Source organism: Rhinolophus sinicus, linkage group LG15, assembly GCF_036562045.2.
Source record: "Rhinolophus sinicus isolate RSC01 linkage group LG15, ASM3656204v1, whole genome shotgun sequence".
Taxonomy (NCBI): domain Eukaryota; kingdom Metazoa; phylum Chordata; class Mammalia; order Chiroptera; family Rhinolophidae; genus Rhinolophus; species Rhinolophus sinicus.
The window spans coordinates 38647187-38674396 of record NC_133764.1 but is presented as its reverse complement, the minus strand read 5'-3'; the positions used below and the strand labels follow the sequence as shown (position 1 = coordinate 38674396).

The 27210-nt window shown below is 52.5% G+C and overlaps 1 protein-coding gene and 2 long non-coding RNA genes across 20 annotated transcripts in view; 2 read left to right on the top strand and 1 right to left on the bottom strand.

Annotated features, from left to right (window-relative positions):
* The window catches only part of LOC109449394 (uncharacterized), an 18335-nt gene extending 3241 nt beyond the window's left edge, over positions 1-15094 (top strand). For 4 of the 15 annotated variants that reach the window (XR_012492325.1, XR_012492324.1, XR_012492326.1 and 1 more), the window contains 7 exons: positions 3751-3844; positions 7017-7235; positions 7319-7505; positions 9108-9230; positions 11753-11944; positions 13309-13346; positions 14749-15094. This is a non-coding gene — a long non-coding RNA (uncharacterized LOC109449394). The other 11 variants (XR_002137697.2, XR_002137694.2, XR_002137698.2 and 8 more) reach the window with 8 other exon arrangements.
* On the bottom strand, positions 7300-27210 carry C1QTNF1 (C1q and TNF related 1). Of its 4 annotated transcripts, none has more exons than XM_019735601.2 (4): positions 26625-27210; positions 11822-11987; positions 10185-10324; positions 7300-9559 (listed from the first exon to the last, which is right to left on the bottom strand). In XM_019735601.2, the coding sequence occupies exons 2-4, from the start codon at positions 11968-11970 to the stop codon at positions 9009-9011; spliced, it is 840 nt and encodes a 279-aa protein (XP_019591160.1). In that variant the 5' UTR covers positions 11971-11987; positions 26625-27210; the 3' UTR covers positions 7300-9008. The 4 variants fall into 4 exon arrangements, with proteins under 4 accessions (XP_019591160.1, XP_019591162.1, XP_074176576.1 ...); XM_019735603.2 differs by having other exon boundaries at positions 11822-11984; positions 26625-26873; XM_074320475.1 differs by lacking the exon at positions 26625-27210 and adding an exon at positions 18240-18449.
* LOC141568977 (uncharacterized) lies at positions 18447-19696 on the top strand. Its single transcript, XR_012492331.1, has 2 exons — positions 18447-19284; positions 19367-19696. It is a non-coding gene; the product is annotated as an uncharacterized LOC141568977 (long non-coding RNA).

Genomic DNA, 27210 nt, shown 5'->3' with positions numbered 1-27210 from the left:
AGGTACTACGTTGTTCCTAATCATATTTTTAAATCTGTTGGTTATGTCTCTCTTTAATCCTGATGTTGTTTATTTGTGTCTCTTTTTTTTTTTTACTTGATGCTTTTTGCTGAAGGACTGTATTTTATTAGTCTTTTCAAAACACCAGCACTTGATTTTGTTCTATTATTTTGTTTGTTTTCTGTGTCACTAATCTCCACTTTTATTTTCTTTCCCCTTGTTTTCTTTGGATTTATTTTGTTGTTCTTTTTTCTGGTTTCAAAAGTAGACAGTTTGGTACACTTATTTTTAAATCCATCTTGTTTTGATATGAACACAGTTGAGGGGATACACGTCCCTCTGAGAATTACTCACTGTCTCACACAGGTTTTGAGAACTAGTGCTTTCATTTTCATTAAGTTCTAAAGACTCTGTAATTTCCATTAATTCTTCTCTAACCCCGTCCAAAATGTCCTTAATTTGGCTGCAATAGAATTCATCAGCCCTTTCTGTTAGAATTAGTATTTTTGTATCTTTTTCAAAATGTATTTCCCTACCCCAAAGTCATGAAAATGTGGAATATTCCATTCTCTGCTATTTTCTGGGAACTTAATTTTTTTGCCTTTCACCTTCAGATCTACCACTCACCTGGAGTTATCTTTGTATCTGATGTCAGGGTCACGCTTTATTTTTATCATGTGGACCCACGGTTGGTCTGTGATTTTTGGAAAGACTTTCCTATTACTGCTAATACGGTGTTTCAGATTTTTCTATGTTTACAAGTGAGATTGGCCTACAATTTTCCTTTCTTGCAATTTTCTCACCAGGTTTTGGATGAGATGATGATAAGACAAGTTGGACAATAGTCCCTTTTTCTCCTGTCTGAAGAGTTTGTGCAAGAGTAGGGTTATTTTTCCATAAATATTTGGTAAAGTTTACCGATAAGACAATCTGAGCCTGGGAGTTTATTTTGTGGAAAGTTGTTGATTCACACATTCTGTCTGACACTTTTAAGGCCATTCGGATTGTCCCTTTCATATTGCAAGTTGTGTTTTTGGAAAAAGAAAAGTGTTCATTTCATCTCATTTTCCAAGTTGATTAACATGAAGTTAGTCCTCAGGTTCATGAACTATTTTCCATGTCTGTAGCGATGTCGGTGGTGATGTTTCTTTTATGTTTATTTTCCTATTTCATTAATTTTTCCTTTTATCTTTGTTTCTTTTTTCTTGCTTTCTTTGGGTTTCATTTGTTGTTTTGTCCTAACTTCTTGAGGAAAATGCTTGTCCTGATTTTCAACCTTTCTCCTTTTCTAATATTGCAGTAAAAGCTATGCCTTAAGTGTGGCTTTAGTATATCCCACAAATTTTGAAATTTAGTTTTTTTCATTTTAATTAACTTCAAAATATGTTCTGTTTCTTGTGACTAATGCTTTTGATCCACAAATTATTTAGAAGCATATTTCTTAACTTCCAAACATATGGGGATACCTTAATTTACTTTTTGGTGTTGATTTTCAGCATAGTTTCTTTTTTAATGACTTTATTGAGATATAATTCAAATAGAACACAACTCACCCATTTAAAGTGCTCAAATTCAATGATGTTTAATATGTTCACAGAGTTATGCAACCATCACCACAATTTTAGAACATTCTGTCACTCCTCAAGGACACCCACCCGCAGTTACTCCCCACTCCACCCCCACACACCCAGCATTAGGCAAACGCCAGTACTTCCTGTCTCTGTGGATTGGCTTATTCTGGACATTGCACATAAATGAAATCATACAATATGTGGGTCTTATGTGACCAGCTTCTTTTATTTAGGATGATGTTTTTGAGGTTTATCCATGTTGTAGCATGTACAGTGGGACCCCATTCCTTTAATTCCCATGGGGATATGTCACATTTTACTTATTCATTCATCCATTGGTGGACATTTATGTTGTTTCGACTTTCTTGCTTTTATGAAGAATGCTGCTGTAGACATTTGTACACAGGTTTACGTGTGGGCGTCTCTTTTTATTCTCTTGGGTATGTACGAGGTCTGACAATTAAGTTCACGAACTCATCCTAGAAAAAGCGCTACATACCTCATTGCTGAATATCACTACGGTCACCTTTGAAGTTCTCCCCTGGGGAAGCTATGCACCGACACCAGCGCCTAGTCCACCCTTCAAAGCAATTTTGAAACTCTTTTTCTGGAATGGCCATCAGAGCTGTCGTCATATTTACCCTTGATGTCCTGAATGTCATCAAAATGTTTTTCTTTCAGTATTTCCTTTCTCTTCAGGTAAAGAAAGAAGTCACTGGGGGCCAGATCAGGTGAGTAGGGAGGGTGTTCCAGTACAGTTATTTGTTTACTGGCTAAAAACTCCCTTATAGACAGTGCCCTGTGAGCTGGTGCATTGTCGTGATGCAAGAGCCATGAATTGTTGGCGAAAAATTCAGGTCATCTAACTTTTTCACGCAGCCTTTTCAGCACTTCCAAACAGTACATTTGGTTAACTGTTTGTCCAGTTGGTACAAATTCATAATAATCCCTCTGATATCAAAAAAGGTTACCAACATCATTGCAACAAGTTTGCGAACTTAATTGTTACACCTGGTACTTAGGCGTGCGTTTGCTGAGCCACATGGTAACTCTATGTTTAACATTTTGAGAAGCTCCGAAACTGTTTTCTGAGACATTTTTTAAAATATTTATACAGGCAACATTCATTTAAAATTACCACCAAATTTACCATTTTGGTGTCTCCTAATTCTTTCCTGCATCTCCTACCTTCCCCCCAGGGTCATTTTCATTTAGTGCAGGTTTTCCAGTGGCAAAGTCTCCAATTTTTGTTTCTTTGAAAATGTCTTTATTTTTCATTTTCATTGGGAATAGAACTTTAGATTGACAGTTACTGTTTTTCAGCCCTTTAAATATACCATTCCACTAACTTTAGGCTTTCTCTCCTTCCGTTGAGAGGCCAGTTGTCAGGCTTATCTTTGCTCCTTTGAGTCAAAATATTTTCCCTCTTTCTGTTAAGATTTTTCTCTTTGTCTTTGGTTTTCAATGGTTTTACCACCGTGTGTCATGGGAGGTATGGACTTGATTTTATTTATCCTGCTTGGGATTCACTGGGTTTCTTGAATCTGTGCCTTAGTAACTTTCATTAATTTGGTTACATTCTCAGCCATTTTGTCTTCAAGGTGTTATTTCTGTTGCCTTCTCTCATTTCTCCATCTGGGACTCCAGTTGCACGTATGTTGGGCCTTCTCATTGTCGTCTCTTCACTGATATATCCTTCATTCTGTATTTCCTATCCTTTTGTCCCTGCATGCTTCTGTCTGTATATTTTCTTCTGGTTTATATTCTAATTCACTGATTTTTCTCTTCTGCTTTATATAATATGCTGGTATATTTACCCACCAAGTTCTTCAGTTCACTTGTTTTGTTTTTCACTTCTAGGGTTTCCATTTGGTTCTTTATTAGTTTCAAGTTCTCTGCCACAATTCTCAATCTTGACTTTTATCTCCTCAAAGGTAGCAGGCATCGTTACTTTAATTTTTGATTGTGGTAACTCTACTGTGAATGTTTCCCCCACATGGCAAGCATTTAATACACACTTGTTGGACAGTTTTTAGTAAGTGGGATCTCAAACTGAATGGATAACTTAGTGGTCATCTCAGTTCACCAGTTGGCACATTTTTTTTCCACCTTAGGCAGAGAGGTTCCCAAATTATCTAGAATATATGGACTTCTAATCCTATATGTGAAATCTCTACAGGAAATCCTTTGTCCTCGCCTGGCCATCTGCATAATGAGAAGTGGACTCTGCTCCATTCTGCCCTAAGAGGAGCTGGTTATCGGGGCCTGTTGAGGTAGGGGCATTTGAGGTCACTACGCCTTTCCAATCCCTACTCCAGCTGTGTGGGACTTGAGTGAAAGGCATGGTCTTCAATTAGCTGTTCCTCTGGATTGCTTCCTTTGGCAACTGAGTCAGCCTCCTGCGTTGAGTGATCTCATCCACCAGTTGATTCCCAAGTGCTGTTCAATCATGCTTGGAAGACATAACCCTGACCCTCCCATCTCACCTCACTGGTCCCTAGCCCCATCCTAGACCCAGCCCAGAGTACTGAGAGTGGCTCTGAAGGTTATACTTCTGGGACTCCAGACTTCCCAGCTCTCCATGGAGAAAGGCAAGCATTCGTGTGCATGCGTGTGTGTGTGTGTGTAGTTAGTTTTTTGTTGAGATAAAATTTACATGCCACACAATTCACCCGTTTTAAAGCATGTGATTCAATGGTTTTCAGTATATTCACAGAGTTACACAACCACCACTACAATCAAGTTTAGAATATTCACATCACTCCAAAAAGAAACCTTGTGCCTTTTAGCAGTCACTCCCCATTTTCCCAATTCCCCCACTCCCAACCCCTGGAAACCTTTAATTCACTTTCTGTCTCTATGAATTTGCCTATTCTGGACATTCCAAAAATGGAATCATACAGTATATGGTCTTTCGTGGCTGGCTGCTTACACTTAGCATACTGTTTTCAGTGTTTCCTCTGGTTATAGCATGGGTCAGGACTTTGCTCCTTTTTAAGGCTGAGTAGTATTTCATTGTGTAGATGGACCACATTGTGCTTGTGCACTCATCAGCTGATGGATATTTAGGTTGTTCCCACTTTTTTGTTTATTACAAATAACGCTTCTCTGAACATTCACCTACAAGGTTTTGTGTACACATTGTCATTTCCTTGGGTATATCCCTAGAAGTGGAATTGCTGGGTCATCTGCAGTTCTGGGTTTAACTTTTTGAGAAACTTCCAGACTGTTTTCCACAGCAGCTGCACCATTTTACATTCCCCCTGGCAGTGTATGAGAGTTCCAGTTTCCCCACATTCTCACCAACTCCTGACATTTGATTATAGCCATCCTACTGGTTATGAAGTTGTATATCAAAACTAGTTTTTGACCTGCATTTCCCCGGTGACTAATGATGTTGACATCTTTTCATGTGCTTATTCGTCATTTGTATGCCTTCTTTGGAGAAATGGTTATTGAGATCCATTGTCCATTTTTAATTGGGTTGTCTCTTTATTTTTCAGTTGCAAGAGTTCTTTTATATAGTCTAGATACAAGTTCCTTCTCAAATATATGATTTGCAAATATTTTCTCCCATTCTCTGTTGTCTTTTCACTTTCTTAATGGTGTCCTTTGAAGTACAGAATTTAAAATTTTGATAATGTCCAATTTACCTATTTTTTCTTTTATTTCTTGTGCTTTTGGTGCCATATCTAGGAAACTGTTGCCTGATACAAGTTCATGATGATTTACACCAAGGCTTTTTTTCTAAAAAATTTATAGTTTCAGCTCTTATATTTAGGTCTTTGATCCATTTTGAATTAAGTTTTATATATGGTGTGAGGTAGGGGTTCCAACTCCACTCTTCTGCATGTGGAGGCACCTTGTTTTAATTATTATTTTCTGTAACCTGGGTTTTTCACAATCTGGGCAAGAAGGCTCACTTTATTCCAGTTACTGTGGGCCAATAAAAGAGCTTGGCATCACACCGTTGTGTTCCTATAGTGAACCCTACAGCAAATTATCCTTGAGCATAAACCAACTCTGTCTCTCTCTGTGTCTCTCTCTCTCTCTCTCTCTGTCTCTCTGTCTCTCTGTCTCTCTCTCTCTCTCTCTCTCTCTCTCTCTGTCTCTCTCTCTCACTGTATCCCCGTAGGCTGGAGACTGCCTTCCTCACTGCTCCCACCCTTGGCCACAGAAACTCCTAAACGTCCTGACATAAGCAGTTCTTTCCTTTGGCTGAGTCATCTGCTGCTTTTTGGTCCTTTTGCTAAAACACTAATGTTTGTGTTACAACTGTGTTTATCAAGTCTGTTCCAGGGATGGGAATGGATAGCCAGTTCCTTACTAGCTGGGGTCAGGAGCTGAGGAAAGCAACCTAAGTAAACTGCTTAGGGAAGGATTCAGACAGAGCCGATAATCAGGTGCTAAGCAGGCAGTTCTGAGAAGCTGGCATCTCTGTCGCCCTGCAGTTAGAGGCATGTCAAAGCGCTCTGGAAGGCAAGGGCCATGTCTTACTTGTCATTATGTCCCCATCGCCTAATTCACGGGGCTACCACAACGCAGGAGCAGGCTAATATTTGGAGAAAGAGTGAGTGGAGTGGAAACGCCAGCAGAAGGGAGTGGAAGACTTGGGGCAGGAGGGACTGAGTGTGGGGAGAGCTCAAAGAGAGAGGGACATCAAAAGGGCTGTCGCATGGGCTTCAGAGCAAACGCTGCGTCCTCTCCCATGCGTGTTACGTACTCCCTGTGGCTGCCCCTGGCGAGAGGGCCGGTGGTGGGCATATGGATGAAGCTGACTCATTTTTTCTATGCACCTTTGGGGAACACTCAGGCCCTGTTCTTAGCTGCACGGAAAGCACATCCTCTGCTGAGTGGCCTCGGCTCTGTGGAGGCGGGGACCTGCTCTTTGTCCTGCAGAGAGCAGGATGGCAGTGTCTGCCTGATCCGGTCTGGCCCCAGCCCAAGGCTGAGCACAACCACACGGGCTCACCCCAGGATCAGGCAACGGAAAGACGCCAGCTGTTTGCCAGCCTGCTGGCACTAGAAGGAGCAAGGCAGCTCTGAACGGCCTGCTGGCAGCCAGATAAGGGCCCTGGCCGCTAACCCAGTTGGCAAGTGAAGGGGAGAAGAAGAAGCATCTGCTCTTCACCACTCAGGCATAAAAGGGGCTGTTGGCGGTGCATTCAAGCCTGCAGGTTGTGGGAGCGGGTACCCCACCCCCCAAAGAGCGACACATGCAAGTCTTAGCCCTGGACCTGTGAACGTGACCTTATTTGGAAATAAGGTCTTTGAAGGTGTGATTACATTAAGGGTCTTCAGAGATCATCCTGCTTTAGGGTGGGCCCCATATCCAGTGGCAGGTGTCCTTAAGAGAGAAGGGAGGGAGATTTCAGAGACAGAAGAGGTTCAAACAAATCTCCGTTGTTTGAGGCCATTACGCTCGTGGTAGTTTGTTTGTTACAGCCACAGCACCAGGAAGCTCATAGTTGTCCAAGCCCCGCCCCCTGCCTGCCACGCAAATTCTCTTGCAAGCACAGAGCAGCCAACAGGAGCCACGTCCCAGGGGCCAGGTCCAGCTGAGCCTGTGAAACAGCTCCCTTGAAGAAAGAGGCAGTTCAAGGCCCAGCCTGTGCCCACTGGGTAACGAAGTCCCCAATTTAAGGGCCCTCAGGCCTCCAGGCAGTAAGTGGGATTTGGGAGGTGGGGACAGAAAGGTTCAATGATAAAACGAACGAGGCCACGATGCTGAAACTCATGATTCCAAGTTTAATGTTTTCAAAGAGCGTCGGAACAGCACAAAGCAGCAGCGGACGCCCCACTCGCTGGCACGCCCGTGGAGACAGATTTGAAATCTGACCAGCAGAAGTCCTTCAGAAGGGGGACATGTGGATCCCGGACCCCAGAACCCGTGGCCAGGCCCAGGAAGGGCGGAGGGACTGGTCAAGACCACAGGTCAGCAGGTGCTGGGAAGGAAGCCTCCTGTGGGGGCGTAGGGTCCCACGCAGGTAGGAGTGGAGCCCGGCACTGGGCGTTAATGCTGCCAGGCCAAAGTCAGCCACAGGCCAGAGCACCAATTCCAGGCAGCAGCCCACTCCGGGCGTCCCGCACCCCACCTCAGGGGGGGCTCTGACCCCAGTGGTTGGGACAGGCTTTCTCTCCTGGTCTCAGGGGCTGAACCCTGCAGGAACTCTGAGACAGGCAGAGGGGAGCCCCAGCCCCTTCCAGCTCTCCCCCTGTGCTGTCTTAGGCTGCTGCTCGAAGAGGCCTGGGGGAGGACACAAGGGGCTGAATGCTGCACCTGTGGAAATGGGGATCTGAGGTGGGGCACCAGGAGGCTTTGCAGAAAATGTTATATAATCACGACGGCTGCTACAAGATCAAAGGTCCTGGTGTCTTCACGGGTGACCCGTCTGAGAGGAGGAACAGAAGCCAGTGCCAGGGTGACAGGCACGGAGGTCCTGCCTAGGGCTCAGGGGTGCTGGGGGAGGGGAGCAGGGCCACGCCATGATGGACGGCTCTGCCCTGGTGGTCTAAGCTTTGGGCCTCATAGAGACGTCTGTAGGTCGGGGGCCCCTGAGGTCCCCAGCTGCTGTCAGGAGTCTATGGGTTCCAGCAAGTGGGCTGCTTCTCCCAGCACAGAGACCAAGGCCAAGGGCTTGGCTGTCCCTCTGGGGAGCTGACATTTGCTTGCCCAGCCCGACCCCCCTCACTGTTGTGGCTCAGAAAGGCCCCTGAACCCTCGAGCAAGGCCGCAGGGATGGCCACAGAATGTGGACATGAGACCAGCTGCCCCACGAGAAGGTTCATACGTGGCTTAAAAGAATGAAGCCAGTTGTGGTTTCCTGAGTCCCCACAGCCTGCACCCCTCCCCCGTCCCCTTTAGATCTCCTGTTGAAAGGAATCTCCTGTAACCTGGAGAGGCCTGGGCCTCCCTGCGGAGCCAGTGTGGGTGGTGGAAAGGCAACAATAAGAAGGCCTGCCTTTCCTCCCGGTGACTGTGCTCTTGTCACAGCCTGTAGAATTTGCTTAATTATTTCCAGCATGGGAGCAAGGAGAACTTCCTGTGGGACACACCCTGCCGCATCCCAGTGGACTGCAGGGGGGGCGGGGGGGGGGGTCACGTAAAGACAGCTCCACAGAGGGGAGCTGGAGGTCCCAGCCATTCTCACGTGCGCCTGCCCCAAAGATTTTGTCTGGAGACAGCAAGGCCTGGGACCACACAGCCGTTTTCCCCTCCCATTCTTGCAAAGGGCCCTGTGCGTTGAACGCCAAAGCTGGGAAAGTGGGGGGACCAGGGAAACTCAGATTGTGGGGAAGAGCTGATGGAGTCAGCCTGGTGCTGGACCGCAGGGGTCCAGCGACGATGGGGGCAGAGGAGAGGGGAGGTGGGGAGAACGGGAGGTTAGGTAGCCTCCGGTGGGGGCGGCGGAGGCGGGGCAGGAGGCTGGCGGGCGGCTAGGGCTCGGCCGCGTGCTTGACCAGGTAGCCGCTGAAGGTGATGTAAGTGTCAAACTCATCGCTGAAGATGGCGTTCTCCCGCTCGCCCTTGTACAGGCGCACCCACACCTCGTCCTGGTCCCGCAGCTCCAGCATCAGGCTCTGCGTCTGCATGATGCTGCGGTCGCTCACCTGGGCGTAGAGGATCACCACCTCCTCCCCATTCTTCATGATGTGCAGGTACGTCTCCTTCTGGTTCCAGGTGTGCACGTTGAGGCTGAAAAAGTAGATGCCGGGCACGTAGCAGTAGAACTTGCCCGTGAACATGTTGAAGTGGCCGTAGAGGTTCACGAACTCCGTGTCGAAGATGACCGCCTGGTAGTAGTCGTTGCTGTGCAGGGGCTTCTTCCGGCCCACAGAGAAGGCGGCGTAGTGGTTCTTGCACCGGTCCCCAGGGGCCCCCATGGACCCTTTCTGCCCTTTGGGGCCCACGTGGCCCCGGGCGCCCACTGAGCCTGTTTTGCCGTATTTCCCTTGCAGGCCTCGATCTCCCCGATCGCCCTTCTCACCTAAAAGGGGCAGGAAAACACGTGGCATCAAGCAAACAGACCCAACCTCAGGGATGGTTCTGTTTTCATCCAGAAGCAATAATTATTTTTTTCCTTCTGGAAAGTCCTGGCAAAGGAAAAGGAACATATGGGTTTGTCCAAAGGCAACAGGCGCTGCGGCCAGGCCAGGGCTCAGTCAGCATAAATGGACTGCAGATGTCAGCGGGGCCCAGGGACCCGGGACGGGCGGCTCGTCTTCCCAGTTTGCTTTTGCGGGTTGTGCAACGTCTCCTGCTGTGTGCAGGACCATGGCATGTGAATGGCATTTCAGAAAGCGGGCTGGGGGTGTCGGGGGAGCACTAAGCCTTGAACCGAACATCCCGGAGGCTTGTAGTCAAAGGCAGGTGGGGGAGGCCCCAGCTGCCCTTAGACCCTTCTCCCATCATGGACCTGCAGGTCCCTCTCCAGTCTCTCCTCTCGGAAAGGGGCCAAGAGCCTCAGAAATGGAATTTCCTCTGCCTCCCCCTTGGATGACAGCCTGCCCCTGTTCTCCTCCCTCCCGTCCACCGGTCAGGACAGAGCAGCCCCACCCCCAGGGGAAGGTCGCTTTCACTCGCTTGCTCGCTCGTCTTTGCGGGCGCCTGACCTTTCAAGATGGTAATGTTGATCTGTGGCACCGGGATGGCCGGGTACACGGGGGCACCAGGGTCACAGCAGCGATAGCACCGGGAGGCAGGGCGCCCGTCACCCTGCCGGGGGCTGTATTTCTCATGCTTTTCTTCAACTCTAAGGGAATAAAGACAGCACAGGGAAAGCCATGAGCTCCCCGAGCCGGAACTCCTTTCCATCCCACTGCAGAGCAGAGCGCCTGGCGTACCCAACATACTTCCTCTCTCGTCTGGACGGGTTAACTGTCCCTCCACAGAGACCTCATTGGCTCTTGGTGAATTCGGGACCCTGAATGAAATCTCAGAAAGAGCCCCATGCCCCCTGTAAATAGCCGTTAGTAGTAAAGGAAACAAGAAGAACAGAAACAGCAGTGATATGAGGGCTGCTTGGGAGACAGAGGCTGCTTGGGAGAAATCTGCCCCTGGAGGAGGAGGAGACCTTGAGACAACGTGTGACGCTGCTGTGACTGGCTGTCCCCTTCATGCATCTGTGATTCTAGAAGATGCTCTATCAAGCCGACTCACTGTAACTGAGAGGGCTCGACTAGCTCTTTGGGGTTCCTTTGAGCTGCTGCACCTGGAGACACTCATAGTTTACACCCTGACTTTTGAAGACCGACTCCTGGGCGGGGTGGACAGTGACAGCCCCATGCTGCCCCCTCATGGCATCATTGCTGCACTGCGGGCTTGCAGCTCTGCACCCAGGCTTCCAGGGCTGTGATAGGACCATCTCAGGGGTGGCACAGTCCCTCTCAATGTGCCTGCTCCTTGTCTAACTCTGCTCCCGCTTTTGAACCCCAGACAACCCAGGAAATGGCTCTGTACGCCCTAAATCCAGCCACCCACAAGCCTTGGATTCCCAGATACACCCCTGACCCCAACTCTTGAGACTCAGCAAGCCCCACAATGTGACGTGTCTAGAACTGAGGGCCTGTCACTGTCGTTTCGCCCCTAGAATCTTCTCTTTCCAAATCCTCTTCCTAGCATCATCAGTCACCCAGAATGGAACCCTCAGCCTCATTCTAGATGCTTCTCTGGCCTCACGCCACCTTCTGAGGACCACGGAGGCCTGAGGGGTCAGCCCACCCACCGCAGAGTGCCATCCGCACCTGGGCCCTCGGCCCCCACGTGTCTAGTGGCCTTTGTGGCCGCTCTCCTGGAGTTTGTCGGTCCCCATGGCAATTCACCGTTCTCTGCTTCCCTCCAGTGTTATTTCCCAAATGCTGTGAATTGTAAACCTCGCCATGATTCGCATCGGGGGAAGTTCAGGACAGACCATTCCCCATCAGACTCAGCTCCCTCCCAACCTCCACCCTCCAGCGCCAGCTCCCTGTACCTGAAACCAGAACCATCACACTGCCAGGTGCCGGCACAGCCACGCCTTCACACACACCGCGCTAGCTGCCGGGGCGGCCTTTCCCTCCTCTCAGGGGCCTCCCAGCTGTCCTTCAAGACCCAGCCACTCTCTGCTCAGTCCTCCCCAGCGCTCCTCGGCATCGTGGGCCCCCAGGCCCTGCACTGGGTCATGTGTGTCTGCCGCCCACAGCCTCGGCGTCCCCGGAAGCCAACGACTGGCTGAGCCACAGCGCCTGCATCCAGACCATCACAGCCTCACCTCTCAGCATGTTCCAGCAGTGGCTCCTTGGTCCCCTCCTGTTCCTCCTGCTCCTGCGGGCCACGTGTCGCTTGGCCCAGCACCGGACCACAGGTGAAGGCCAGCAGCAGGCAGCACGCCAGCGTGAGTCCCGGTCCATGGGAGCCCATCTTCCCACCGTGCGCTGCTGGGAGAGATGCATGGGGAGGGGAAGACGAGGGTCGGTGGGACCCGGCAGACAAACAGCGGGAAGGAAGGTGTCCATCGGACCCATGAAGCCGGGGAGCGCCTCAGCCACAGCTCCTGGAAGGGCGACTGCACAGCTCTCACACGTTCACACTCACACACTGCACCACTCAAACACGTAGAGTCACACTCACACACTTCCTATGCATTCACACACACGTGTGCAATACTGTCACACTCAGACAAGTCACACACATACACTCATACTTGCACACTGCACACACATACCATCTCAACACTACTTGCACACTCACCAGCCTCAGTGCACACTCACATACACACTCACATGCACACACTTGACACTCATATACTCTCTCATAGTCAGCTGTACTCCTATGTGCATTCAACACATTCACGCACACAACACTGTCGATACACTGATACACGCACACTAGCACCCACACTCCCCTGCACACTCCATGTACTCCCATACACACTCACACAATCCATATGTACACACATGTACTCACACTCATACTTGCACACCCAAGTCATGTGCTTGTACTCACATACTCTCACATACTCGTGCGCACACAGCTCACCCCTGCAGTCCCAGCTGCCTGATGCTGCCGAGCCCACCAAGCCTCCCAGGAGGGACCCCTCAGCCACTGGGCTCCGCAGACGATCATTTATCGTCCCCAACAGGACAATGAGCAAAACCCCAAATGAGTTTGGGTCGTCACTGTCCAGTAACTCTGCCCCAGACTGAACTGTGTGGCAGGTGGCGACACATCGCTCTGTGGCCACCAGGGGGCGTGCCAGTAAATGTCCTGGAGCATCAAATTAAGAGATGGTGTCAAAAGAAAAAAAAAGAGAGAGAGAGATGGTGTCAGGCCCATCCCCAGGAGGGGGGGGGGGTGTCATAGTTCATGAGGCCAACACAACGCTGCTCACTCACAGTGACCCTCCTCGTCCAGGATTGAGCTAGTCCTAGAAAAAGACGTCCGCTGAGTGTTCCCAGTGAGACCATTAGGGGGCAGTGCTTGCCCTTAAACACGCCAAACATCCCGCTGTTTTCACAGTTAGGGTCATCCCCCCAGCTAACTCTGGTCAATCGTCACCCATCTTTGTTCACAATTTAACACCTCAAAGGACCTTTGGGGACCTATTCAACCCCCTCGGCTGCCCAGTGAGAAAACTGAGGAATAAAATCCCCTGCCCCCGGCAGCCACGGTGGGTGGGATCGGTGGTTGCTGAACATTACAAGCAGGGAACTCCTTCCAAAGTCCTGTCTGATCTATTCTAATTCCTCTTCTGTTTAGGGAAACCAGAAGACTGAGGCGGATTTCTTTTCTTGTCGGTAATCGTCTACCCATGAATGCTCCTTTCACATGTCTGGGAAGCTGTGGACGTCCTTCAAACCCCTCTGCTCAGAGGCCTTGTAGCTGGGAGGGCGTGACCCTCTCCACGGGGTTGACTTGGGCGCTTTGTTCTTTCCTCTGCGTGTTAATGAGCTCGCGGTAACAGCTCTGAACACACAGTGCTCTGCTCGCCCTCCTGACTGAGCCCCATGCCAAGTGGAGAGGACACGGGGGAGGCAGAGAGCCGGGGACCAGAGCCGGGGACAGAAAAGGCAGGATCCTCTCGGGTGGGTCCTCAGAGGTGTGACGAGACTCAGAGCCAGGAAGGCTGCCTCTCGGGGATGCCCCCTTCCCTGTCACCCACACCTCGGAGGGGTCTTCAGTTCTCTGCATGACCCCCCCCCTCCACTGCAAGGGATTAGTTGGACCCCCCACCTCCAAGTTGTCTGCCAACCCCACATCAGGGCACAGAGACCCTGCCAATGACAGCAACTGCCTGGACCAACCCCCCCACACACACACACACACTCAAAATCTTTACCACCTCCCTCCACTTGCCCAAGAAAGGACGAATATGCGTATGTCTATTTACAAAACACATGTTAAAATGTACCCATCTCTCTCTCCATACACATATATATGTGTCTGCCTGTGATCATCTCCCTGCTCCTTGGCAGCAGGTACACGGCCCTTCCAGTCTGCCCTCACTCTTCAGCTGCATTGCATGGCATCCCTTGTCCTGTGTTCGCGTTCCCTACTTCCCAAGTTTTAATGTGCACACATCACCTGTGAAAATGCAGCTTCTGCCTCAGCAGGTCTGGGGCAAGGTCTTGAGGGCCTGCATTTTCAAAAAGCCCCCCCTCCCCCCATGCTCCCTGCTGCTGGTCTGAAACTCCTGGCGTCTGTCCAGCTGCTGGCTGCCTTCTCCCCTGGCCAGAAGGACCGGTTCTCCTCCTCTCTCCTACTGACAACCAGGCTAACGGGACAGGCGATGGCATGCGCCTGGACATCCTCGCATCATGTCAGTTCATCGTCACAGCCCCACAGGTTAGGGTTCAGTCAGAACACTTCCTCATTCATAATTTTTACCCCATCACAGAGCTCGAATGAACCTGCCATGACTCCTTTAAGAAGACAGTCTTCATTCATTATTACACCAACTTTACAAATGAAGAAACAGAGGCATAGAGAAGTGGATTGGCCTAAGGCTGCCCGATTTTTAAGGGGTGGGTGGGTGGATGTGAACGCCACAGGCTGCCCTCGGAGCACAGCAAAATCTTATCTGGTCTTCAAGACCCAACTCCAGTGCCTCACATTTCTCCGATGGCTTCCCAGACCCTCAAATGGTAAAAACACTCCCTTCTCTTTTTTAATGTTTGTCCTTCATGTCTCATTCTGCAGAGTTTTGCTTGGCCTGTAAGATCCTGCATAGCACACCGTGACCTCCTCTGGGCCTGGGACATCGTCTTGTTCTTCTTGGACCAGCCAAGCATCCTGCAGCACCCCAAACTTGACTGCTACTCAACAAGTATTTGTCAAATTGAATTCTCTACATTTGTTTATTTCCCTATTTCTGTATTTCCTGTTTTTCCTTGGCGTCTTAATAATTACTCTTTTTTTTTTCTTTTAAATGCCAAGCTTGCATCACTTGAAAGGAAAAGAGGTTTTCCTTTCTTTAAACTCTTTTTTTCCGGAATCCAAAATAATATATATTCATTTTGGAAAAGTTATAAAATAACAAAAGGAAGTGAAAGGTTACCTTGGATTGCTTTATCCACAGGGCTTTTCAGCCTTGGCACCACTGACATTTGGGGTTGGATCGGTCTTTGTTGTGGGCTTCTAGGCTGTTTACCAGCGTCCCTGGCCTCCACCCACTAGATTCCATTAGCACACCCGAGCCCCCAGTTGTGACATCCAAAAATGTCTCCAGATTTGCTATATAACCCTGGGAGGCAAAACTCCCCCCGGTTAAGAATCAGTGCTGTCCCCCCAGTGGAAGCACCATTTTGCATGTTGGTATATTTCTTTCTAGTAGGGAAAGAGGATTTTCTGTACCTTATTCGGAGGCAATAGGGACCAGGATGTAGCTGGCTTGGGGGTGATGGCATCAGTGGGGTGAGAGCATGTGACAGCCCAGCAGAGTCAAAGGTGCCAGGCGGACAGTGGGGGCAGCAGAGGCTGCGGTTCTCCTCAGGAACCCCCTCTTTAGAGCTGAAGCAAACCCAAAATGAAATCTTTCCTTCAAAAATATCTGCAGAACCGTTTCACCCAGTCTCACAGCAAAGTCAGCATCATGACATTATGATGGTTTTAGTCACATTGGAGCAAAAACAGAATTGCCCAACATCTAACCAAACTTGGCTCCAGACCACTTTTAGCGATTTCCAGTGAAAGACGTCCCCCACAAAGGGACCGGGTTTGCCCCGACTGAGGTAACTCAAAGAAGGCCCTGCGCTCAGCAGATCAGGTCCGGGCAGTGGCCCCCGTGAATCCGGCCCCACACGGTCCAGTCTCCGGGTCCAGATGCCTTGCGGTCAAGGCATCTGAGGTCAGTTCTAACATGACTCAAGTCCTGGACTCGCCTCTCCCAAACCCTGTGAAGAAATTCATCTGCCGGCTTCCATGGCAACTCCATGCACACCTTTTCTTCTCCCACCTGCCTCTCAGACCTGCGTGTCTTCAATGCCTGTCCCCGTAAGCCCCCCCATCTTCTGCCTCCAGCTTAACCTCCCCCCACGAGAAAGAATCTCCCTTTATAGGACCAGGGAGGGCGGAAGGCGGAATTGAGCCAATTACAGGATGGGGAGGAGGGCAGGAAGCCTGAGAAGACTTCCTCGTTAATAATAGTTCTTGTCCCTTCCCAGACCATGTATGGACTTGGGGTGAATCCTTTAAGGACAACATTCATACACAAGTTCGAGTTGCCACGACCCATTTGAAATCGGTCCTGTTCCTTTTTGGTGCCACCTACCTCCATATGGTCACGCTTGTGTTCTGACAGTCAACTCCCATAGCCCAGGCTCATGTTGGCATTATGTCCTGATGCCACACCCAGCTCAGTACCATTTGGCAAAAGCATTTTATAAACATGGTTTTCCCTCTTCCTTACTCCTCATCGGGTAACCAGCTGTGCTGAGAGAGGAGAAGCCTAGCAGCTCCCTGCATTAGCAAAAGTTTAGGAGACAAGTCCAGCTACCCATGTGGCTCAAGAATTCCCTCTCGGCAGAAAATTCCACGCGGCATGGCTGACTGACTGCCCTGCTTTGCACAGCAGTGTATAAGGGCTCGGGAGAACGGGGTTCAACCACAGGGTAAATGAACACCTGACCTCAAGAAAACTACCGTCTAGCAAAGGAGACAGATGAGCCCCCAAGCGGAGTTCAAGACAGAATGGCCAATGTTGAATCAAAATGGTGAGAAGGTAACGTTCTCGACTACTGGTGTCCTGTGCGATGGCCACTAGCCACGTGTGGCTATTTCATTTTAAACTAACTAAAATGAAATCAAATTCATAATTCAGGTCCTCAGTCATGCCAGCCACATGCCAAGCTCTCAGTAGCTACACAGAGCTGGTAGCGACCCTGCTGGACAGCACAGAAGAGAACCTTCTAGTCATTGCAGAAAGCTATGACGGACAGCTCTGTTCTATTAACGTCAGTGGGGGAGGAAGCAGGAACCACGAACAAAGTGCAGGCCAGAAATCTGGATGTCATTTAGGCTCCTTCCCCCCTTGCACCCGCCACATTGAATCAGTCACCAACCCTCTCTCCTGTCTCCCAAAGCTCTTGTCTCCGCCCTACCATGGGTCTGTATTTGATGCTTTCCAGGAGCTCTGGCTGTGTCCCAGACCTCAGTCTACCTTTGTCTGGCTTTTCTAGGGCCTGGACAACACCCCCAAATTTTACACGCATCGCCCAAGGAAGCCTGGATTTTCTCCCACACCTGATGTCTGTGGCACACACAAGAATGCCATTTAGCTCAGCATCCAATCACTGCTTGTTTCAACACAGTGTCAGCCATCCCTCCCCAACCACCACTATGCCTTCCGCTCTCTGCTCCTGCCACCTGTCCCTCCCCAGGCCCCTTGCAACCAGAGCGGAAGCCTGAGGCTGCCCCTCTCTGCTTTGACATCTGCCAGAATTCCCCTCTTGAGACGCTCAGAGCGCTCCCGTTGCTGCAGCAGACCTCCTGGATTCAGATCCTGGGGTGCCCAGGAAGGAGAAGGTGCCGTGTTGGGGTGTCCCTCTGGCCCTGATGACCATCAGGACTTTCTAATAGGGGACATCTGCTTTCCTTAACCAAAAGCCAATCGTCACACTAATTCTCCACTTATCCAAATCCTCTGGCGATGGGCAGGAGGGAGGCAGAGTGACTTCCTGCTGATAAATGACGTTTGCTCACCAAATCCAGAAACTCATTTCATATCTAGTTTTCCCTTCTGTGATTGGGCAGCCCCAGCTGGTCTTGGACCCACCCCCACTTCCCCCCAATCTTGTACAGGAAGCAGCAGTGGGGGGATGGGATCCCTTATGACAGGAACTCCGGTCACCTAGAGGTGAGTAGTCCCTTTCCCAAGGGACGTGGGTGTCCTGGCACCATCCTACGTGCTGATTCTCTTTTCATTTTTCCAAGAAGCTGCTCTCTGGTTTAGAGGAGAAGGGTTTCCTTTTTAAGGTTTGACGTTTATTTGGTTACCTCGCAGGCCCACGGCCGGGAATGGAGAAGGGGTCTTCCAGTGATAAACAAGGACTTCCCTTCCCCACATAGGAGCAAGGTCTGGCTTGGGAGAAAACAGTGAAGGAAAGAGAGACCAGGAATCCCCACCCCACATCCTAAAACATCTCCATCCTCTTCTGGGGCAACTAACTGCCCCTTAGCCAGGAAAGGCTCACCTGGAACAGAGAGTGGACACAGTGGAAGTTTCTGCCCAGGCCCTGCAGGCGGGATCACGTGGGCTGCAGGCGTCGGCTCCCGGGGGCACCTGGCCAGCCCAGCCTCCACAGCTCAGATTCTGTCCCAGTGCAAACAAAGATTTCCTTGACTGGAGCACTGTCCTTAGATCACCTCCCAGCTGTAGGGCCTCGGGCGGCAGGCCTGCGGCTGCTTTGAGAACCGTGTGAGAGAGAAGAGCCAGTGACAGCTCATGCTGCTGCTCCGTGAGGCTGCCCTGCAGGTGGCCTGGCCCATGGCCACTGCCCTGCGCCGGGACACCCTCGGGAGCTGAGCACTCCTAAGACAGAGGGAGCAAAGGACCTGGGAATTCCATGGCCCAAGGCCCACCAATCCTGTCACAAGCCGTACGAATGTCCTTGCTTTTCTGGGGCCTGGACATGACCTCAGCATTTGACAGGCATCTCCAGAGGAAGCCTGGCGAGAGATAAAGCTTTGTCCCATGCCTACTGGCTTCTAGGTCAACAACGTCATTTAGCTCAGCATCCAGCAGTCCCTCTGCTCGGTGCAGCTGGGCTGCTCTGGCTGAGACCGCTGACGGCCAGAGCCCTCAGCCGTCGTGCCCTCACCGTCCACGAGCGTTGTAGAGTGCCTGCCCACGAAGACCACCTCCTCTTCCAGCCCCGCGCCGGCCACCCTGTTCCCCATGTTTATCCTTCCTGGTCTCCCCCTTAGAGACAGCTGTTTTCCAGGCTTTCCCTGGGCTCTCGGCTCGTCTCGCCCAAACACCTTTTCTGCCTGTCATCTGATACACGATGGCTTCAGCTGACAGCTCCCCAGTCTTCGTCCCCACCCCATCTGGTCGCTCTCCAAAGCAGTAACCACTAGCCTGTGGGGCTAGTTAAATGAGTTAGCATTAAACAAAGGGAACAACTCAGCTCTCGGCCACACAAGCACGTCGAAGGGGCTGCCCTCTTGCACAGCACAGCTGGGACAGCGTTCCGTCTCTGCAGGACATTCTACCGGACGGCGCTGGGCTATAGCCAGGTAGCCAACCATCTTCTGAACACCTGCTTTCTGCTCTCCTAAGACCCCTGAACCCCAGTTAACTCATTGTCTTCTCCCCCAGAACCCAACCATACCCGGTCCTTCCGCTCACGGCTCAGTGAGAGTTGATACCATTCACACCGGGCACAGACCGGAACTCGGGGAGCCATCCAGACCCCTACTTCTCATGCACCTGTCACCTCTAACTCATCACCAGCCCTCCCGAAGGTCTTTTCTCCTCTCCACCCCCTCAGCCTCTGTCACCACTTCTTTCTCAGCTTCTCGCTGGTCTCTCCCCGCCTCTCATGTACCTTCCAAAGTGCTCACCAGAGGCAGCTTTCAAAACTGCAGATCTGAGCTCCACCCTTGGCTTAAACAGATTCCCATGGAAATAAAGGAAACATCGAAATCCCGAGCGTCTCCCTCTGGCTGCTGCCTCAGCTCTGGCCCTGTCGTCCCCACCCCTACACATATGTCCTTCACTCCAGCCACCTGGAGCCACTCGAAGTCCCCGACACAAGTTCCACAGTGGTCCTCTGTCTCTGTCCCCTGCCACTTCCTTCAGCGATGTGTTCTTCAGAGTCCAGCTGGATGCCGCCTCCTCTGGAAGCTTCCGCCCAGCATCCAGTACAGGCTGGTCTGTGACGGTCACTTGCTCTTCTAGCCCGTCACAGACCAGAAGCTTCCCGGAAATGCGAGCTGGGTCTCATTTCTCACGTGTGTCCAGGGCCTAGCGTCTGACTTTCGATATTCTTGACCTCCCCACTCACGGCTCAGCGATTCCCAAGGATTGGAACCATCATCCAAAGAGGACTCTGGGATCCCACACTTTTTGCAGGGGCCTCAGCAGTGTGCTCCAATCTCTCTACTCAGGGAGGGCGTGGTTTGGGGGATGTGGCGGAGTGACCCCGGGCACACCATTAAGTGTCATCAGAACACAGAATCCTGGTGCCGCCATCTAGCTGTCTTTTCCTTAAACGCTCCTCTCATTGCACCCAGAAAAATCTGCTTCAGAAAGAGTTACAATCCACTGCCTCCATTAGCCAAGGTTAAAAACCAAGGTTAAATATCCTGCAGAAACAGTCTAATTAAATTATGATGCATCCCTAGGATGGAAAACTAGAATCGAGGTGGTGAATCAGGGTGGCAAACTCAGCGGGTTCGGTCGAAGTACCAAGGAGGGTGGGGATAGCAGAGAACCAGGAAACGCATTTAGATAAATGAGCAAATAATGTGGGGGGGGGGGGGCGGGGCAACTCTGCCAGCAGCACCCATTAGTGACCTCTGTAAACAGACTACTACTTACTGACACGGAGAGACGTTCGTGAATGGTGCTGAGTGACAGTGCAGGTTGCAAACACACACATGTAAATGCACACACACACACACACACACACACACACACACGGCCCTGGAGGCCACCCACCTGGCGGCTCACAGCAGGCATCTATCTGTGGGTGATGAAAACATGATGTTTGCCCTTTTCTCATTTGGGCTTCCCTGGGTTTTGGCCCTATAACAGTCACATATTTTTTCCCATTAAGTACACATTATTTTCCACTTAGAAAAAAATGACAACTAAGCCCCACCCTGGGACTAAGGGAGCATGTTACTTATTCCAGGGAACTTGACACTACGCACAGAAAGGCAGGATGGAGGAGGCGCTTGGGGTGCTGGGGCCGCTGTGCGGCTCGAGTGGGACCGTGGGGAATATGAATGGACCTAGTGCTGACGTCCCACGTTGTTTCACGGGTGTTTCTTGAGTGTCTACTACGAACCGGGCAGGGCTGGGTTCTAGGGACACAGTGGGACGGGAAGGACAGCAGAAGCCCTGGCGTTAGTGTGGACGGGGCCAGGCCGGACACGGGCAGCTAAGCTGCACCAGCGTCAGGCCGGCTAGAGAGTCTCCTAGAAGCAGGGGCCTTTGTTCTGTCTTCAACACACCACTTACTGGTGGCGCTTGCTACTGGAGGACGCTGCCTGCAGCCATGAAACAAAGGCCACGGAGCCAAACCCTTGAGTCCATCAGCAGGAATTGCACACAAGGGGACCAGGAGCAGCGACACCATTTATCAGAGGTTTCTTCTAACAACAAAGTCCTGCTGCCTTGATTAGGCACCGCCCAGGGGCCGGGCTCCGGGCACGCGCTTTACGGCTTTGCGTAACAGGCAGTACATAACAGGCAGTACGTAACAGGCAGCACGTAACAGGCAGTACGTAACACGCAGTACGTAACACAGTACGTAACAGGCAGTACGTAACAGGCAGTACGTAACAGGCAGCACGTAACAGGCAATACGTAACACGCAGTACGTAACACGCAGTACGTAACACGCAGTACGTAACAGGCAGTACGTAACAGGCAGCACGTACCACGCAGTATGTAACACGCAGTACGTAACACGCAGTAAGTACCACGCAGTACGTACCACGCAGTACGTAACACTAAGTAAGTACCACGCAGTATGTACACGCAGTCTGTAACACACAGTAAGTACCACGCAGTACGTACCACGCAGTACGTACCACGCAGTACGTAACAGGCAGTACGTAACAGGCAGCACGTACCACGCAGTATGTAACACGCAGTACGTAACAGGCAGTACGCTATTGAACTTGATCCCTGTAGCGCGCGTCAATTTCTCGGGTGAGCAGGTGAGCTCAGAGTGAGGGAGCCCCTTGCCCTGCGCCCCACAGTGGGGCGGGGCTGGAGCTCAGGTGAGACCCGGGGTGTCCGACAGCAAAGTACCTGCACTTCACCTCGAGGGGTTCCAGGCCGTGGACAGGACAGGCTCAGCGTTCCAGCAGCGCGCCCAGCCGCTGCGTGTCCGCCTGCTTAGGCTGCTTGGTTACACCTGCGACAGCAGCCGCGGTGATTGACGCTGAGGAGCTACCACCAGCTGGGTAAGGTCATTCATTCGTTCGTTCACTCATTCATTCACTCAACAGGTTGCTGAGTGGCTGCCTGCTGTCTGCCAGGCGCGGGACCGGGTGCTGCGGAAATCCACGGTAAGTGTCTTCGTGGAAGCAGGGACGCCTTCAAACCCACCGCGAGAACTTAATGCCTTTGGATTCGGCACAGCATCACCAGAACACCCCCCCCCAACCTCAAAATACAAGAGGCCTGGGCAGCGTGGCCGTTGAATGTGCGGTTTTAGGGCGCTGCTTTTGCAGGGTGGAGACACACCTGCGTGGGTGCACGTGGGAGGAGGAGGGGGAGAGGCCACCCCCAGCCAGGAGGGCGAGGGGATCATTCGGCCCCCGACACCCTCCGGTGGGTGGAAGCCAGTTGGAGCACCGCCTGGGGTCTCCTTGGGTGGACCCCCTGGTGGGGGTCCCTGCAGAGAGGAAACGGAGCAGGAGGACACAGGGGGCGAGAGGGACCAGAAAGGGGGGGCGTGGGCGTCAGCCTCGGGCCTGTCTCCCCCGCTGCCGGACCTGCTCCGCCCCTGTGCTGGAGCCTCGCTGAGTCTCCTCAATCTGAGACCTAGGCTGGTTTGCAGAACCACGGGTCTTGCTCTGCCTTCATGGGCAGGGGAGTCCTGGATGCCAGACGATCCAAGACCCCATGGCCACCCTGAAACCCACCCAACCCACCCATCTCTCACCAGAACCCACTTGAGACTCTTCACAAAGAGAAAGGGCCCTGGTGCTTCCAAGCACACCCTCGTCCCCAACTCTGAAGACCAGCCCCAGAAACCCACAGGGCAGAGGTGCAGGGCCTGTGGTTAAGTGCAAACCCACCAGGGCTGGTAGCTTTCCCGCGTAAGGTCCTTGTCTTTCCCAGGTCTCCAGGGCAGACGGTGGCTGGTAATCAGCTGTGCCCACGTGGGGCGGGGGTGCAACCCAAAGGGAAGCGTCCGGGGCATTCCACCAAGTATGGCTTCACCAGTGGCCCCCCGCATTGGACCCAGCACAGGGCACCAAGAACTTGAATTCCCCGTGCTCCCTCCTCCCCCACTGCCCGCCCGCCTGTCTGCCTGTCTTCCCGTCCTTCCTGCCACAGCCTCCTGCTCTGCTTCATCACATTCAAGGAAAATTCCTGCAGGAGCCAGGGAGATGGCCAGACACTGAGGCCCAGCTTGGCCCACAGCATCCTGACAGCCGTCCTGGACAGGGCAGGACGCCCCGGAGGACTGTGCCAGTCCCATCCACAGCCGGGGAAGGAGGTGGTGCCAGGGCCCTCCAGGACAGGACAGGGACGCCCCCGGTGGGCATTGGTGGGGGGGGGGTCTCCAGTGCTTCTGCCCACAGGCATCTTGCTTTGAACCCAGTTCTGGAAAGCGAGCATTGGCAAGGATGAGTGGCTTAGCAGGATGCTGGGAGCCACGTGTCTCCCAGTTCACAGGTATCTCTCAGATGCAAGCTTGACGGGACCCAGAGATAAAGATGTCCCCCAAGGGCTCAAGAGCTCCCACTCCGGCTCCCAGCACTGAGCCTGTCCCTGAATGGCAAGAAGATGAGGGTCAGAGGACAGAGACTGTAGCCGCAGAAGATTCGCTGAGGGGCTTGGGGAGGAAGGGAAGAGCCAGCGTGCCCCACTGCTGCACATCTGTGGTTAAGCGCAGAACTGGCCCTGCCTGGCCGTGGACCCCAGCACTGACCCCTGGGCAGGGCGCTGAGAATCCCAAATCCTGGGCCTCATGGGACTGGCTGTCTGGGCTGCCCGGGAGAGCATGGAAGGAGCACCTTGTGCAGGCTCACATGGGTCTTTTCCAAATTGTCCTCTAAGTGGGCAAAGGACCCCTCACCCTGTGAGGGCTCAGGAAGGTGCCTTGTCTCACTTGACTTTAAGAGAAGGCAGATTTTAGCAGGTAAAAACAAGAAAAAGATAATAGCCTTTAGCTCACACGGTAGTTATGCCGCCAAGACGAAGCGTGCTGGCAGGCCATCACCCCCAATTAAAGATCTCTGGGCTCTCAGGGTAGGGAGCTGAGGCTGTTTCCCGAAATGCCTTTCTCTTTCCAGTGGATTGGCAGGCAGAGTTGCCTCCGGCAGGCAGAGCTGGGGACCCGGAACCTTTCTATTCTTCCTTTCTGTTGCAAGCTGTCACTTCCACCCCTCCCCTAAGGCTCCAGGAACCTCAGCCACCCCCGGCTCTAGGAACTGGGACCCACGCAAGGGACCAGCCCCTGAAGACAAAAATGCAATGGCAAGCACATGTCCAGGGAGGACGCCAGCAGCACCGCTGTATCTACGAAATTCTTTTCATCTTTGTTTTGATGGGTGAAGTTCAATGCCAGAATATTTGGTTTATGAGTCATGCTAATTATAGCTGGGGGGTGGGGGTGGTTGAGGGAGGGCAAGAGGCACCAGGAAGAACAACAGAAAGACGCATGTTCCAAAAACATTCTGCTGTGCTGGTTGTCCTGAATAGTGAGGTGACATCCCAGGAATGAGGAGCCTGTGCCCTCCCTGGGACCAGGTCAGCTTTCTCAGCTCCCACCTGTGAGGTGCCGCTCGCTGGCTGGTGCCACCTGCCCCAGACAGGTAGCAGCATCCTCTGGTGAACAGGGGCCCAGCCCACCTCTCCTGTGCCTGGTTTCTCTGTCTCCCTGCCATGCTGTTTGCCAGGAGCACTTTCCCTGACGTCACAAGAGACTTGAGACGGGCAAAGGAAGAGAGAGAGCACGAGAGGAGACGGCGAGAACCGGCAAAGAACTGGGGAGCAGAACCGGCTGTCCTTCCTGCTCTGGGCACTGTCTCTGTGGGCCGCTGGGAAGCAGCAATGTGGGAACTCAAGAAGCTGGGTTCCAACCAAGGCCTGGAGAGCTGTACATCCTCAAGCAAGCCACATCCCTTCTCTGTGCACCGAGATTCAGGTTTGAGTCCCAGGTCTGCCGTCGACGCCTCTGGGCAAGGCCTGAGCCTCTCTGAGCGTTTCAGGGCTGGAAGTGCCATTGATAGAGCTGTTGGCAATTAATGTTTGCTCGGGGCCCGACGTGCAGGTAACACACACACATGCACACCCATGCTAAGCTCCACTCAGCTCTCGGGTCAAGAGAGAGAGTGGGGAAGGGAGGTGAGAGGGGACAACTCAACCCTATGCCCGCATCTCCCTGTCACCTGTATTTTCTCCCTCGTCTCTCGTCAGCAGGGACATTGAGCCTCAGGAAGAACCAACTTCCTGGCCATGGCAGGCCTCTCCCTGAAGCACACACAACAGTCAAGTGCATCTGTTTGTGACCTTGTACATGGGACTGGCTGTGAGCTTTCCTGCACTATAAAAAGCAAAGGCTAACAGCCTCTGAGGACCTCACAGCCTCCCCCAGGGACCCGACGTAGCTAGGGACGTAGCTAGCGATTGAGAAAACGCAGTTTCTCAGATGCTTGTCATTTTCAAAGCTCAGAAGGCGGACACTCTGAGTGTGCCCAACGGCCTGCATTCTCAGACGCCAAGTGGGACCGAAGCAACAGAAACAAGTCCCTTCCAATGGGTCAGGAGGGCCCCAGAGTGCCCATGGCACGTCGGCATCCATGGAAGACACAGGAGCTGCCAGGAAATTGGCATGGCGGGGTGCAGGGAGCACAGTGTGGGTGCTCAGGACAGGCAGGGCTCAGGGAGCACGATGTGGGTGCTCGGGACAGGCGGGGTGCACACCTGCATCCATGGAGATGACCTGGGAGAGCTGGGTGGTACAGAGGGGGTCGACACAGAGAGGCATGGGCCGCTCCGGGACTCAGCCCCAGACAGACCAGGGGCCACTCTTAGCAGTGTGAGAAGCCCGGAAGGTCCCCAGGAAAGGGACATTATTCTTCCCTACCCAGACCGGATCCCCTCCGGGAACACCAGAGCCATTAGATGCTGGGCCCAAGTCAGCATTTCCTTTTCTGTATGTGGTCCAAGTTGGCCACAGGCCGGGCTGGACAAACCTGGCTCTCAGGTGGTCCAGGCGGTATTGGGGTGGGGGGCTCCCCAGAGGTGCACAGAGGACTTGGGTACCATTCCTTTTCTTACGCCCTCAGGAAAGCACCAGAGAAGAGTGAGGCAAGATAAACACCCCACAAAACACAGGGGAGGGGGAGGTCCAATGGTTCCTGACAGCATCCCTCTGCCGCGAGTCACTGCTCCCAAGTCACAGAGGGGGACCGAGGCTGGCCCTGCACAGCACTTCCCCGACTGAAAGGAGTAGCAAGAAGGGGCACCGGGACCTTCCCGCCACGCCAGCTCTTTCTGCCGCTGCCACAACTGCCACCCGGGCCCCTCCCACCCGGCTCCTCGCCCGCCCCAGCAGCTAAGGTGTCTGCTCTACTCCGCTCTGGCAACTGGACTGAAGCCACAAAAAGGAGCCAGGGCAGTGCTGGGTCCCGCCTGGCTGTGTCCCCACCCGGCCACCTACCTCCAGCCGGCGTCCTCCCCGCGGCCTCTGGGCTCTCCCAGCGCCGCCTCTTAGAGCATCTCCCTGCGACGGAGCCTCCCTCGGGCCAGGTCGGGGGAAGAACAGACTTGTCGAAGGAGAAGAAGGAAAAAGTCCTCCGGGAAGAAGGCGCAGGAGGAGGGAGCCTGGTCCAGGCAGCAGCCGTCTCTTCCCGGCACCTTGACCTCCTCGGCTCCAAGGTCTCTCTGGCCAGAAGCGGAAACGCGGTTTCTCGAAAGTAAAGGAAGAGCCGAGGAAAGCGGGTCAGAGGCGTAAAGAGCAAACCCCAGCCAGATGTGAGCTGCCGGGAGCCTCCAAGACTCCCAGCGCATTTTATCCAAACAGCAGCCGCGGAGGATTAACTGTCTGCGTGCCCGGCCGGCGGGAAAGGCCAGTGCTGCCCTCCTCCCGGCCACCCTGGGAAGCCAGCCCAGGCTGGGACTGCGGTGGCCATTCCAAGGGTGGGGAAGTCCGCACAGATGTGAGGGCAGCCGGGAGCCCAGGACAAGGGGGTTTGGGAACCCCAAGTTGCTTGGTGGCAGGGGGATGGGGTTCCCAGGAGCTCAGG

Coding starts and splice junctions, on each gene's coding strand:
- C1QTNF1 (XM_019735601.2), bottom strand. CDS start 11,970: ATGGGCTCCCATGGACCGGGACTCACGCTGGCGTGCTGCCTGCTGCTG. Junction 10,325..11,821: donor CTGCTGGAACATGCTGAGAG/GTGAGGCTGTGA, acceptor TTATTCCCTTAG/AGTTGAAGAAAAGCATGAGA. Junction 9,560..10,184: donor CAACATTACCATCTTGAAAG/GTCAGGCGCCCG, acceptor TGCCCCTTTTAG/GTGAGAAGGGCGATCGGGGA.